This window comes from Schistocerca americana, chromosome 3, assembly GCF_021461395.2.
Source record: "Schistocerca americana isolate TAMUIC-IGC-003095 chromosome 3, iqSchAmer2.1, whole genome shotgun sequence".
Taxonomy (NCBI): Eukaryota; Metazoa; Arthropoda; class Insecta; order Orthoptera; family Acrididae; genus Schistocerca; species Schistocerca americana.
The window spans coordinates 9,094,980-9,109,335 of NC_060121.1; the positions used below are offsets into that span (position 1 = coordinate 9,094,980).

A 14,356-nucleotide genomic window follows, 5' to 3' on the forward strand; every position below is an offset into this window, starting at 1 on the left:
CACTTCAGGCAGGCACTTTCCCTGATGTGTTAAAAACATCAAAAGTTATTCCTGTATATAAAAAAGGGGATAAAGACAATGTAAATAACTACAGACCCATCACAATTTCCTCCTGCATCTCTAAAGTACTGGAAAAAGTTATGTATGAGAAACTTATGAAATTTATAAATAAAAACAGCATCCTATGTAATGAACAACATGGATTCAGAAATAAGAGGTCAACGACAACTGCTGTCTATGAGTGCATCAATTTCATCCTAAACCTGATGGACAAAAAACAGGAAACAATAGGAGTCTTTATTGACTTGTCAAAAGCTTTTGACATGGTGGACCATAAAATTCCGCTATCAAAGCTAGAAAGATATGGTATTCGAGGTCTGTCCAACAAGTGGATCAGTTCCTTCCTGACAAATCGTATGCAGGCAGTGTGCGTCAAGCACACAAATATTGAACTAAAAACTGTATCTAATCACTTATCTGACTATAAACAAATAAAATGTGGTGTACCCCAAGGATCCGTATTGGGACCCCTTCTGTTTCTTCTGTACATAAATGATCTAAGCTTAAATATTGATGCACACAAATCAATCATATTTGCAGATGACACCACGATTCTACTAAAAGGAGATGACGATGAACAGTTACAGCAGACAGTAAACACAGTCACGAAACAACTTAGCAGCTGGGCACAGAGTAATCGGCTTGTAATAAACAGTAAGAAAACCGTTGCTCTAAAATTCCACAATGTTCCTAACAAGGACATGTTTATCCCATCAGTCTCTATCAATGACGAACCAGTTGGTAACAGTACTGAAACCAAATTCTTAGGACTTTGGCTGCAGAGTGACATCAGATGGAACAAGCATATTGAATGTCTCAATGCAGAACTGACCAAAACACGTTATCTTCTTTGTTCATTAAAATCATGCTGTAGTGAGAAAACAGTATTGAATGCATATCATGCGTACTTTCATTCTCGTCTTAGATATGGGGTCACCTTCTGGGGAAACTCTAAAATAGCTAATAGCACTTTTAAACTACAAAAAAAGGGCCATTAGAATCTTGTTTGGGTGCAAGCCTAGAGACTCTTGTAAACCCCTGTTTAAGAAATCTGGTATTCTCCCATTACCGTGTGTATACATTATGGAAACCCTTTTGTTCTTTAAATTAAATGTAATAGGCAAGGACCAGAGGCTAAAAAAAACTGTGATATACGTGAGCACTTTACCAGACAAAACAGGAACTTACATATGACTCAAATCAGCATAGCACTGTGCCAAAAAGGTACTTTTCACATGGGAGTTAAGCTTTATAACAAACTTCCTGAAAACATAAAAGCTATCACTGAGGTCAATACATTTGGAAAATCTCTAAAGTCATATTTACAGCATCACTGCTTTTATTCCATTGAAGAATATTTAAATTTATGAAATGTGTTATATAAATACTTGTGTGTAAAGTGTATTATTGTAAGCTTAAATATGTATGCTTTGAAATTACTTTCAGCCTGTATATTCATAACTTGACTTGTCCAATGTCTTATGCATAAGCTGCTATGTAGACAACAGGACCAATAAAATACAATCTACAATCACGGAGCCCTTGAAAATAGAGCACAGCGATAGGCCTTAACAAAACACAAATGCAATGACTGCTGTCCAAATTACTGGATATGTGAACCAGAAGTTGTGACACGTATCCAGTTGCACCACATACCATCACATCACATGCTGGACCCGCATGAGAATGACAGGTACAATCTGGCCAGGTCTGTTGGCATCAGAGCCTCCAAACACAAGTACATCAATTGTGACGATGTTGCAGAACCGAGACTCGTCTGACATGATGACACAGTGCCATTCCTGTGTCTGGCATTGTTGTCAGTTGCACCGCTGTCAGTTCACCTCTCTCTAGAGCTGCATTAAGGGCTTGACAGTCTGTGCTGCTCCAGATGCCATCACATTGTCTGTGTGGATATCTGTCTCACTGTATACAAGCCCACTTCCTGACTAAATGTACACAACTTCACTGCAGGATCACGTACGCATGAGCGAACACTTGTCTGCCCTCTCAGGTGCTAGTTGGGTGGCACTACTGAGGCCCTGCAAGGCATTTAGCATGGCCCTCCTGAACCTACCAATTCTATGTTGTCACAAAATGAGATTCTGAGCAATGCAAGCAGCAATATAGTGAAACAATAAACCAGAGTCTCAGCAGACCATGAGCCTGCCACTGCCAAATCTGGAATGCTGATAAACATTTCTCCTTCTTCCATTATGCTTAACACGGTCTTCGTGTAAACAACCAACACTGAAATAGAATTTCTGAATGAGAAACCCGCTCCATAAGCTTTTCTTGCATGCAGAATATGCATGGGAGTGCTGAAAAGTAATGCCTCTGAATTTTTTATTCTGTTCTCAATATCGGTCGAGGTTTGACACGTCACACATATTACTTGGTCAACTTTCCCACTTCACTGACTCATGGCACACCCACCTCCCGCAAACAGATGGAGTCGGCATAGGCAGCCCACTCTGACCAGAGATTGTGAATATGTTTACGGTGCACTTCGAGGAAGAGGCCCTGATGTCAACCAAATGGAAATCCATCTTCTTCTTTTCTTCTTCTTCTTCTTCTTCTTCTGTTATGTGGATAACACACTTGTCATCTGGCCTCATGGAAGAGACAAACTTCTTGACTTCTTTGTACATCTGAACTCCACACGCCACAAAATCAAATTCACTATGGAGACCAAAGAAGAAGGAAGACTACCATAGCTGGACATCATAGTCAGGAGAATAATGGACAGCACCCTGTGCCACAGCGTGTATCTGACTCTATAAAACACATAAACTCAGTTCTCCCTATGGCACTGTGAATAATTTCAATAACAAAAAGTGAGATGAATGTTGCAGCTTACAATTAATTTCCACTTTGGCTTTGTATTCAAGATCAGTCTTACCTGAGAGTGCAACATTACATCTTTAGTTAATTTAATTATATGTTCATTAGATTTTGGTTATAAGGCATGTTTTGCTGCCTAATGTTTCATCTCCAAACACTGGAAACAATCCATGGAGGAAGAGGAGTATGTAAGACATTGTTGGACCAGGTTGGAGGAATCTGTGAATTTCAATACTCTGTAGAAGAGCTCAATCATTTGAAAATAACTTTCAGACCTTGTGGCTATTCTAACAGATGTACATAGGGCACTACATTCTAAAATATTTGCATCTTTCAGTGAAAAACAAGCAACTAGAGGAAAAGTTCTCTTGCCACTTGTAAAAACAGTCGCAGATCGCGACCTCTGAGTGCTATAAAGAGAAGGTATTGACGCAGTGCTTAAACCAAACAGAAGACCACAACTGCAGCCATACTCAAGCAAATTGCTATGCAGTAGTTTCAGTGAATTTGACAATGATGTGGCTGCTTTCATAGTGGCCCAGTCATATTGTGGGGTACGGAATGCCAGTGACAGGGCTGGAATTGTAGGTGACAGATGGGTTTTTGGCAAAGCCTTGTATCAATACCTCCTTAATTATTGAGCTGAAAAACTGTAAAAAACATTCATGCAGTAAAATCACACAAAAAAATTTCCTATTTCTGCAGGTATTGTGCCTTCTGTTTCTTTTTCATTACAAAAACATATTGATTCAAGTTTATTAAGTCACAACTATGTCACTGTGATTTGTGTAACACACATTCTGGAACATGTTCCAGGAATGTCATGAAACAGACAGCTTTAAATAATTACTCTAGCTCATCTTTCAAGACTTGCATGCCAACAACAACACCATCTATCCAATCTCTTTTTATTTCATTTTCATGAAAAGATTTCTCCACAAAGGATATCATCTGCCATGTAGGTAGTGCAAGAGGAAATTCCACACTAACATTTGGGTAATCAAGTGGATTCTGTGTCTTGTCAGAACCAAGTACAATCAACCCAATTTCATCTTTACCACTGGTAAATATCTGGAAACATATTAAATGGTAAAAATAAATTTTGTTTATAACAAGTTGTATACCAATAAAAACATCACACACAGATACTCTTTATAAAATTATTTAATTGGATAGATAAAAAATCTACTCACCAAGCAGTGGCAGAACACACACATAAAAGACTGTTGTGATAGGCAAGCGTTTGGAGCCAGTGACTCCTTCTTCAGGCTGAAGGATTGCAGGGGAAGCAAGAAGGATGAAGGAAAAGGACTGGAGAGGTCTAAGAAAAGGGGTAGATTTTGGGAAAGTCACCCAGAACCATGGGTCATGGGTGACTTACGGTACAGGATGAGAAGGAAAGACTAATTGTTGGGGACTGCATCGGGCAAGATTCGGAAACCTGAGAGCTTAAAGGTGGAAGACAGGGTAATATGCAAGACAGAGATTACTACTAAAACTGTATATGGTTAATAAGAGTGAGAAGGTAAGTGTATTGTATGCAACAGTTGTGGGAGGGGGCAGTGAAAATAGACGGGAAAGACAATGAAAGATGTAGAAAGCTAAAACGGAGTGAAGCAAAGAGTAATTACAGTGAAGAAAAGCTGAGACAGGAGAAATTAACGTAAATTAAGGCGAGGTGGGTGGTGAGAACCAAGGACACGTTGTAGTGCTAGTTCCCACCTGCGGAGTTCTGAGAAACTGGTGTCTGGCGGAAGAATCCAGGTGGCATGTGTGGTGAAACAAGTGCCGAGGTCACGTATCCCATGTTGTAGAGCATGCTCTGCAACAGGATATTGTGAGTTTCCAGTATATACACTATGCCTATGCCCACTTATCCTAACTGATAATTTGGTGGTAGTCATGCAGATGTAGAAAGCTGAACAGTGTTTACATAATAGCTGGTATATGACATGTGTCGTTTCTATTTTTCGCCTAATCCGAAGTTCTGGGTGACTTTTCCAAAATCTACACCTTTTCCTGGAACTCTCCAGGCCTTTTCCTTTACCCTTCTTCCTTCCCCTTCAACGCTTCTGTCTGGAGGAGCCATTGGCTCCGAATGCTTGTCAATCACAAATAATTTATTGTTTTTGTTGTTATAGTTACTCTTTATAACCTACTTAAAATACATCACATACCCTCCTCTCCACAATTCTTCGAACACATAGTTTTGCCTTTTGCAAAAAATCACTGCGTTTCTGTATAACATATTTGGAGTCAAAGTGTCCAACATCTATTACAATTATAAACAGAAGAAAGAAAGTCATTGTATTTATTGGCAGTATTACGCAATCAAATATTTTGAAAGAGTTCCAGTGGTATAAATTTACAAAATCTTACAAATAAATATATACGTTTATTCTTTAAATCAATTCTTAGCAATAACATAATAGTATAAATTGCAGAATCAATATAGCCAATTTTAATGTAATGACTGCAATACAAATACAATATAACAGCGGTAAGTTATAACAAATGAGAGAGAGAGAGAGAGAGAGAGAGAGAGAGAGAAAGAGAGGCATTTAGACAATGTTTCATTACAGTGTGAAACTTATTAGAATTAAAATGAAGCCATAGTGAATTATTACATTCCAAAACTAACAATTATTGTGTTCTTTCACCCCAAAATAATACATTCATTAGGCAATGTATACTTTTAATTTCAGAAATTTTTACAGCTCTGAACTTCACTGCTTCGATGAATTTATTACATGTGTCAATGAATGAGGGTTGATAACACTGCTTTAGTCATTCAATTGTTCGTCATGTGATATTTGCAATGTTCTTAATAACTTCTTATGTAAAGTTCTATCATCAAAAAGATAATCTACGTAAGTTTTAAAAGTCGCGAATCTTTAAACAACAACTTGAAAATGGGTATATCAGTATTTTGTATACATTCTAGCATTGCTAGATTTACTTTTAAATTTTAAAGTATATGAGCAGATTGAGCGACTTTCCATCCAGAAAATTTGCTGTTGGCAAGACCTCACTACAAAGAAAAATGGTCTTTCCAGAGTCAAATGCTAAAAAATTCATAAATACCAGCATTGTAAGTGATACAAACAGGTATTAAGCACCGGGCATAAATATCATTCTGCTTGACGAGAAAAAAAGTAGGTAGATGAAAGAGTAAATTGGGTGCAAGGATTGAACAAAAAAAAAACATGAGGGTCACTGCTCAAGAATTGAGAACTGCCCCCCCCCCTCCCCCACCCTTCCTTTTACAGGCTTACTTTCACTTTTCAGATGAGACCATATGTGAAGAAAATAGCCAATATGTAAAGAGAATTACAGATAAAGAGTTTTCTAGAGTGAGATTTTCACTCTGCAGCATAGTGTGCACTGATATGAAACTTCCTGGCAGATTAAAACTGTGTGCTTGACCAAGACTCAAACTTGGTGATCGTAGCCCCAGACCTGTGTTGCCATTTTGGGAGGTAGATCTCATATCTGGAAAGAGGAGATGACTGTTAGGGTACTATGGGTGAGCAGCTGCCATCAATTTTTGATGGTGCAGAACCCACAATAGTGGAACTGCTGCCTAGTCCAAAGGCACCTGTTACCAGTCTTACCCCACAATAGTGTATCGAATCCAGACGTAATGTCGAAGCTGATAAAAAGTCATATGAGAGATTCCTGTAATCTAGGTGTGACTGCACCAATGCTGCATACAGCCATATCAAAGTAGAGTGGACCACACCGCTGAGGCATAGAAGAGCATTCAGGTGCGACCTACATGTCTGCTTTAGTTGGCAAAGACGGGGAAGCCATGTCAACTAGGCATCAAAGACCGGACCTAAAAAACACGATGACAGAAATGCATAACGTATGTCATGGCAGCCAAAAAATGGATGCTATGAGTGAAAGCCCATGATTGTGCTTGGTGTATTGCTCCCTGCATTCTGCCTCCAGCAATAGCCGTCGCGGACGAACAAAAATGATGGGGACAAAATATGTCATGCAGCTGCCGCCAGATCATTGATAGCCACAAAAAGGAGAGTGACACTCAAAACAGAACCTTGTGCAAGCCCCTTCTCCTGCAGGGGGGGGATGCTACAGGAGGCACCAACCTGTACCCAAAAAGTGTGACATGGAAGAAAGTTCTGGATAAAAATCAGGAGTGGGCCATGGAGGCCCCACTCCTTTAAGGTGGCAAGGACGTTATGGCACCATGTGGTATCATAAGATATACACGCAGATCAATGAAAACTGCAACAAGGAACTGATGCTGAGCAAAAGCTGTTCAGATAGCACACTTCAAGTGGACTAAATTATCTTCAGTAGAGCGCCCTTGGCGAAAAGCACCCTGGATCGAAGCCAAAAGATCCGGGGATTCAAGGACACAATACAGCCTTCAACTAACCATATGTTCAAGTAACTTGCAGGACACTGAGTAAACAATCTGGACGACAGCTGTCCGTTTGAAGAGGCAATTTATGTGATTTCAAAATTGGAATAACGGCATTTTCTCGCTACTGGGAAGAGAATTCTGCATTGCCCCAGGGATGGTTAAAGAAAGGCCAGGTACACTGACGGAAAAATTTGCAACACCAAAAAATAATTAATGTAGAGTAATGAAATACCAGGAATATATTTGTTGAGACAACGTATGTAAAGTGATTAACGTTGCAGGATCAATGGGAGTGTGAGACAAGCCACTGCAAATGTAAATGCAAATGCTGGTACGCTATTGTACACGTGTCATGTGTCAGTTTGTGGGATGGAGTTCCATGCCTGTTGCACTTGGTTGGCCAATATAAGGACAGTTAATGATGTTTGTGGATGGGTTGAAGCTGTCATCAGATGATGTCCAATACGTGCTCGATGGGAGGTAGAGCTGGTTATCGAGCAAGCCAAGGCAATATGTTGACACACTATAGCATGTTGGCTTACAACAGCAGTATGTGAGTAAGTGTTATCCTGTAGGAAAACACCTCCTGGAATGCTGTTTGTGAATGGCAGCACAACAGGTCAAATAACCAGACAGACATACAAATTTGCAGTCAGCGTTCGTGGGATTCATACAGACAGTTTTGTCAGTGGAAAAGCGAAAGCCATTGTTGATGCTCCACGAGTAAAGACAATCAAGACATTGCTGAAGATGCCACTAAGTGAGATAGGTTCATAGAGAATTGCAATAGAAGGCAAAATCGTCAAAAAAAAGGAGAGCCGGAGATGCCCAGTGGGAGACAGGCCATTATAGGGTTTATGGTGATAGCAAAGAGAATGACACTCAGAATGGAACCCTGAGACACACCATTTTCCTGGATAAAGGTGTCCGACAAGGCAGACCCTTCATGCACCTCGAAAACTCGGTCTTTTAAAAATGTCTGAAGGAAACAGGGTAGGTGGCCACGGAAGCCCCACATGTGAAGAGTATGGACGTTACTAGCTCTCTAGCAGGTGTCATAGGCCTTTTCCAAATCAAAAAACACAGCGACAATCTGGGATTTCTGCAGAAAACCATTCATGACATGGGTGGGTAAAATAATGAGATGGTCCACTGCAGAATGCCGTGTTGAAAGCCACACTGTGCATTCATAAAAAGTTGTGAGACTCGAGCCACCATATCATCCGGGCATGAATCATATGTCCCATCACCTTGAGAACACACTGGTAAGAGAGATGGAGTGGTAGCTAGAAGGAAGAGTGTGTGTGTGTGTGTGTGTGTGTGTGTGTGTGTGTGTGTGTGTCAGAGAGAGAGAGAGAGAGAGAGAGAGAGAGCTAATTTCGGCAAGAGCTAGATTTCCATCAATAAACTGAGTTGAAGCTGCTGTTGTGGTCTTCATCCAACTACTGCTTTGGTGCAACTCACCAGCCTATTCCTGCCTTTGTAAGCCTCTTCATCTCTGCATAGTATTTCAACCTAAATCCACTTAGAATGGTGAACCACCATTCAGAGAATAACTTTTTAACAACACAGTTTGACTTCTGTAAAGGCTTCTATACTGAGAAGCCAACATAATATCTCACAAATTCAATTCCAGTAGAATTAAATAGTGGAAATTATCCCCTCTGTCATCTTACCAAAGCCTTTGACTGTTTAGATTAAAAAATTCTGAGAGGGGAAGCTAAAATAGTATGGCATTAAAAGTCTTCCCCTTGCATGGATTGAGTTGTACTTTAACTACAGAAAATGGAAGGTCACATTAACAAATGATAAGACAGGAATAAGATTAAACTCAAAAAGGGAGAACATAAAATATGGTGTGGCACACAGTATTTGCTGCCAAGTCCACAAAAATGATTTACTTGGGGCACTGGAGGGCTTTGGAAAAACTCTAATGTTTGCAGTGTCACAAACTTATTGATGCAAGATCTAAACTCATCCATACCAGAAACATCCAGGATAATAACAGAACAGGCTTGTATAGATCCACAGGTACCAGCTTAATGCCTAAAAACTTGTATTGCGCAGTTCTAAAGAAATAAAAGCAACTTACAGATACGAATATCAAAAGTAGGGATAAATGGGCAATTAGGCTCCCGTGTTCTAAGTTCCTGGGAATGCAGATACCAATCACGTGTGAGACCAGCATGTGGGTCAGTTAACCGAGAAGCTCAGTTCCGCCCATTTTGTGCTTAGAAATCTCTTACTGTATCAAACTAGACAAAGGATTGCTAACACACTTTCACTCAGTTTACTCATATGGCTTAATCTTCTGAGGTACTTCAGCTAAGCGGAAAAAATTATTTATTCTACATCTTGAAAAAGCTTCTTCAGGGACCCATGGATTCTCACACTTACATGCCTATAGAAGTTATATTTCCTAATGGTATATGTGATTAATAACAAGATTTAGTTTAAGATGAACGCAGCAATTCAGAACTGCAATACTAGAAGCAAAAATAATTTCCATATATAAAAACCTAAAATCAGGTTTGCCACAAGTTTCTCCAAGTGAAATTTCCTGATATTTCTCTGATTCCACAGACACGTTTTAGAATTTTTCCCCGACAAATTTTGAGGTCTCAAGGGGAGGTAAAGACATAAGTCGACAAAAGAATGTAAGGGCTTTGTATTTCTACCCCATTTTGTTTTAGGGTGCAAAAACAACTAGGGTCATATGTGTCCATGCCAAAACTGTGAAACACAAAGATGAAGAGAGGAGTTAAAAATGATTACATGTCAATGTTTAATGACGGAAGATAGGACAGCTAGAAACAGGGACGTGGAGAAAGGTCTATGAAGTACGCAATAGTGAAATGGAGGCCCAGAACTAAAAATTAAATGGCCTTCACTATATTGCTACAACTGATAAAAAGTAAAACAGAGTCGACAGCCCACGCATTGTTCACTAAAATGGCCAATAACTCAGATGGCAAACCCAAAAGGGAATGTAAACTCTAAAAAAAAAAAGGGCATCCCCTCAGGAAACGGCAGACAGTTAAAAGTTGGGTGCAATGTGCACAAAGTAGTAGGGGAGCACCACTTAACAAATGGTGATGGCTAAAAAGGCAGTGCCCAATATGCAACCTAGTTAAAATGACCTCCTCGCCACAGGAGGACTGAGAGGAGGTTGTCCAAGCCACTGGGAGAGGCTTAATAACCCAGAGCTTATTCCTATGAATGGAGGACCAGTGGCGATGCCAAAGTGACACCACCTCCTGACAGAGAGTAACAAGAGATCATCAGAGGGAGTGCAAGAATTATTGGGCTGAAGTACGAGGAATGCAGCTTTGGCAGCAGTGTCAGCAACCTCTTGGACCGATATGACCTGGAACACACATAAACATCACAGTGGCTCCATAAAAAGTGAGCAAGTGGAAGCTTTCCTGGAACCGGTGCACTAAGGGATGGACAGTCTACACTGCACAGAGGCTTTGAAGGGTGCCAAGAGAGTCTGAGCAGTGACACAGTGAAAAGAGTATGTCAGCAGATGTACTCGATGATCTGATACAGGGTGAAGAGCTCTGCTGTAAATACTGAGCAATGTGCCGGACGTCAGTACCAAAAAATGTTGGTTGACGTTGAAGGCACACCCGACACCATGGTCAGTCCAAGAGCCATCAGTGTACACAAAGATACTACTGCAAAATTCCATGCATAGGTCGTGAAACTGAAGGCAATAGACCGAGCCTGGTGCAGTGTCTTTAGAAAGTGAATGAAGGTCAAGGTGAAGATGGGCTGCCGCACGAAGCCAAGATGGTGAAGGGTTCACACCCATCGAAAAAGCTGCAGGGAGCATGAAGTGGGAGGACCAAGATAGTTTTGTATAAAGCAGGAGCCTCAGGAATTTTGTAGTTTCAATGAATGGAAGAGCAACAGGCCCAAGATGTAAAAATGGTGGGAGAAACCAGCTGTGCTGCCAGAAATTCATACAAATGTTTTTGTCAGTAGAAAAACTTAAGCCACTGTCCATGCTCCATAAGTAAAGACGATCAAGACATTGCTGAAGACACCACTCAATGAGACAGGTTCATGAAGAGCAGCAGTAGATGGCAAAATTATCAACAAAAAGAGAGCCGGAGATGCCCGGCAGGAGACAGGCCATTGTAGGGTTAATGGCGACAGCAAAGACGACGACACTCAGGACAGAACCCTGAGGTGCACCATTTTCCTGGATAAAGGTGTCCGAGGAGGCAGACCCCATACGTACATCAAAACTCGTCTTTTAAAAATTCCTCAAGGAGATGGCGCAGTTGGCCACATGTGTAGAGAGTACAAACGATACCAGTCCTCCAACAAATGTTGTAGGCTTTCTCCAAATTGAAAAACAAAGCCAGTCTGGGATTTCCACAGAAAACCATTCATGACATGGGTAAACAAAGTGGGTGATAGCCAGAAGGAAGTTGTTTGTCCTTACCGGGCTTAGGTGTGGGTATGACAGTGCCTTCACAACAGTGGCTGGAAAACATGCCCTCTGCCCAGGTCCGGTTGTATGTATTAAGCAAAAAGTGCTTGTCCACAAGAGAAAGGTGCTGCAACACTTGAAAGTTAACAGTGTCTGGTCCAGGGCGGAGGATTGAGATGAAGTGAGAGCGTGGTCTAGCATCCTCATAGTAAAGGCAGCACAGTAACACTCAGGATTCTGAGAAGAGATGTTATTGCCCGAGTCTTCTCTGCTCATCTCCTATAGAGGTAGGCAGGATGATAGTGGGAGGAGCTCAAAATTTCTGCAAAATGGCGACCCAAGGTGTTGGAGATAGCAATAGGGTACACGATGATAGTGTCTGCTACTGTCAGTGTGAAAATTGGGGAATGGATCTTGCTCCCAGAGAACCGTCGGAGGTTGGTGCACACGATGGAAGAGGGGGGTGAAACTGTTAAAAGAACTAGTGAATGAAGTTCAGCTGCCTGCTTGGTTATCCCAAAGAATGCGAATTACATCACAGCAGGCTTCAGTCCACCAAAGGACTGGGACACAGCATGGTAAAGAGGAAGTGTGAGGAATGGAATGTTCTGCGATGGTAAGGATAATGTTTGTAAATAATTCCACCTGGTCATGACAACTGCGGAAATCGTGTTCGTTGAAGGTCGCCAGGGAGGAGTAAAGTCTCCAGTCAGCCTTAGTCAGCTGCCATTTCGATGTGCACGGAGGTGGGGTAGGAGTTAGCAAATGGATAGCACACAGGAAATGGTCGCTCGAGTAGGTGTCAGAAAGAACGGACCGTTCAAGATGATGTGCAGGACAGGCAGTGAAGAAGGAAAGGTCCAAATGGGAATAGGTGTGTGATGAGTCTGAAAGCAACATGGGTGCTTCTGTGCTAAAGAAGAAAAGGTTAAGTTGATTAAGAATGGGAGCGAAGAGGGCACCTCTCAGATAGGTTCTGGAAGAGCCCCAAATGGGACGGTGTGCATTAAAGTCCCCAAGCAGCAGAAATCAGCAAGGAAGCTGTCCAATAAGCTGGAGGAAGTCGAACCTGGTGACATTGAATGACGGAGGGATGTAAATGGTAGAAAGGGAAAAGCTCAAGTGAGGAAGGAATAGACAAACTGCAACAGCTTGATGACAGGTAGTCAGGGAGATGGATGGGTTGACTATGAATGTCATCCCATAAGAGCAGCATGACTCCCCCATGAGACAGAATGCCAACCTCGAGCGGAAGGTCAAAACAGACCAGGAAGAAATGTGAAAGCTCAAAGCAGTCGTGAGGATGAATTTTGTTTCCTGAAGGCAGAGTACAAGTAGAAGCTGCAATTCTAAAAGCAGTCATAAATCCTCTTTGTTGGATCAAAGGCTGCAAAAGTTCCATTGGAGGACAGTCACGATGAGGACAATAGGAAGGGGTGTCACCTCGGCAGCTGCCGAGTGCCAGTCTGCGAAAACTCACTGCTACAGGGCACAGAGGCAAGAGGATCCTGCTCCATGTGGTCCTACAGAAGTGTCGGCTTTCTTCTGCTGTCGACATGAGGAATCCAGGGCACAAGAAAGGTTGGTGGGGCACACTGGCGAAATGGTGGCCGGCCAGGAGAAGGTATCACATGGCGACACCATCAAAGAGGATCTTTGGGTCAGCGAAACAGAAGACCATTTGCCTTTGGTGGACTTTTTTGAGCCTTTCCAGTTGGCAGAGGGAGACTCATGTGTTGATTGGCTGGAGGGATGTAGCAAGTCTTCAAGGGAGTCTTCCTTCTGTCCTTTCCGGCCTGCCGGTTGTGTAGCTGGTGAGTTGCACAAATACTCTGAGAATCAACGCTAATGAGGATAGTAGCAACTCACGGTAAAGATGATTGCTGAGCCACATCCAGGCATGTAAAAAAGACAATAACATTCTCACAACTAAACTTCCGCCATACCCTTTGTCAGAAAACAAGAGCACACAGATATTCAGACAGTCACCCAGACACAACTCATGTATACGTGATCACCACCTCTGGCTGCTGCGTCAACAATCTCTGAGAATCAGATTCAAATAACCACTCCTCCTGCCTCCCTGTCTCTTGTCGATAGCTGCTAGGCTAGTGGCAAGAAGTGGTGGTGGTACTGATTGCAATTCGAGGGGAGTGGTATAAAGGGGAGAAGCAGTAAGAATAAGGGAGTACGGAAGTTACGCACGTACTCAGCTGCACCCAGCCTGTGATGACACATGACATCTCAGTAAACAAACCATTTCATCTACTGAGACAAAAACAAGATTTTTCCAGTGCTCTTTTCAAAATTCCCTGATACATTTGAAATTCCCTGATTTCCAGAACATGTGGCAACCCTGGAAATACACATGATTGATGTGCCATAATAATATTTATTTCATATTAATAACCATCTAAGCTGTATTATTACACATTTATTGTGTTATGACCAGATTTGTTCACTAAACATATTCAGGTGGCCTACATGTGTAAAGTCATGACACAAATGGGCAATTTGAAGATGTTCAATCAGTGAAACCAACTGCAACATGATAAATATGTAATAACACATATAATCATTAATATTGGTCTCAGCTGTGGTGCTCAGCATGATCA

At 41.6% G+C, this 14,356-nt stretch overlaps 1 protein-coding gene across 1 annotated transcript in view; it reads right to left on the reverse strand.

The window, feature by feature from the left end:
* Window positions 1-5,210, reverse strand: part of LOC124605170 — a 102,223-nt gene extending 97,013 nt beyond the window's left edge. The window contains exons 1-2 of the mRNA XM_047136681.1: window positions 5,082-5,210; window positions 3,755-3,975 (exon numbers count right to left, since the gene is read on the reverse strand). Of these exons, the coding sequence (XP_046992637.1) occupies window positions 3,755-3,975; window positions 5,082-5,210 (350 nt within the window). The remainder of the gene's footprint in view (window positions 1-3,754; window positions 3,976-5,081) is intronic.
* Between the last annotated feature and the right edge of the window lie 9,146 nt (window positions 5,211-14,356).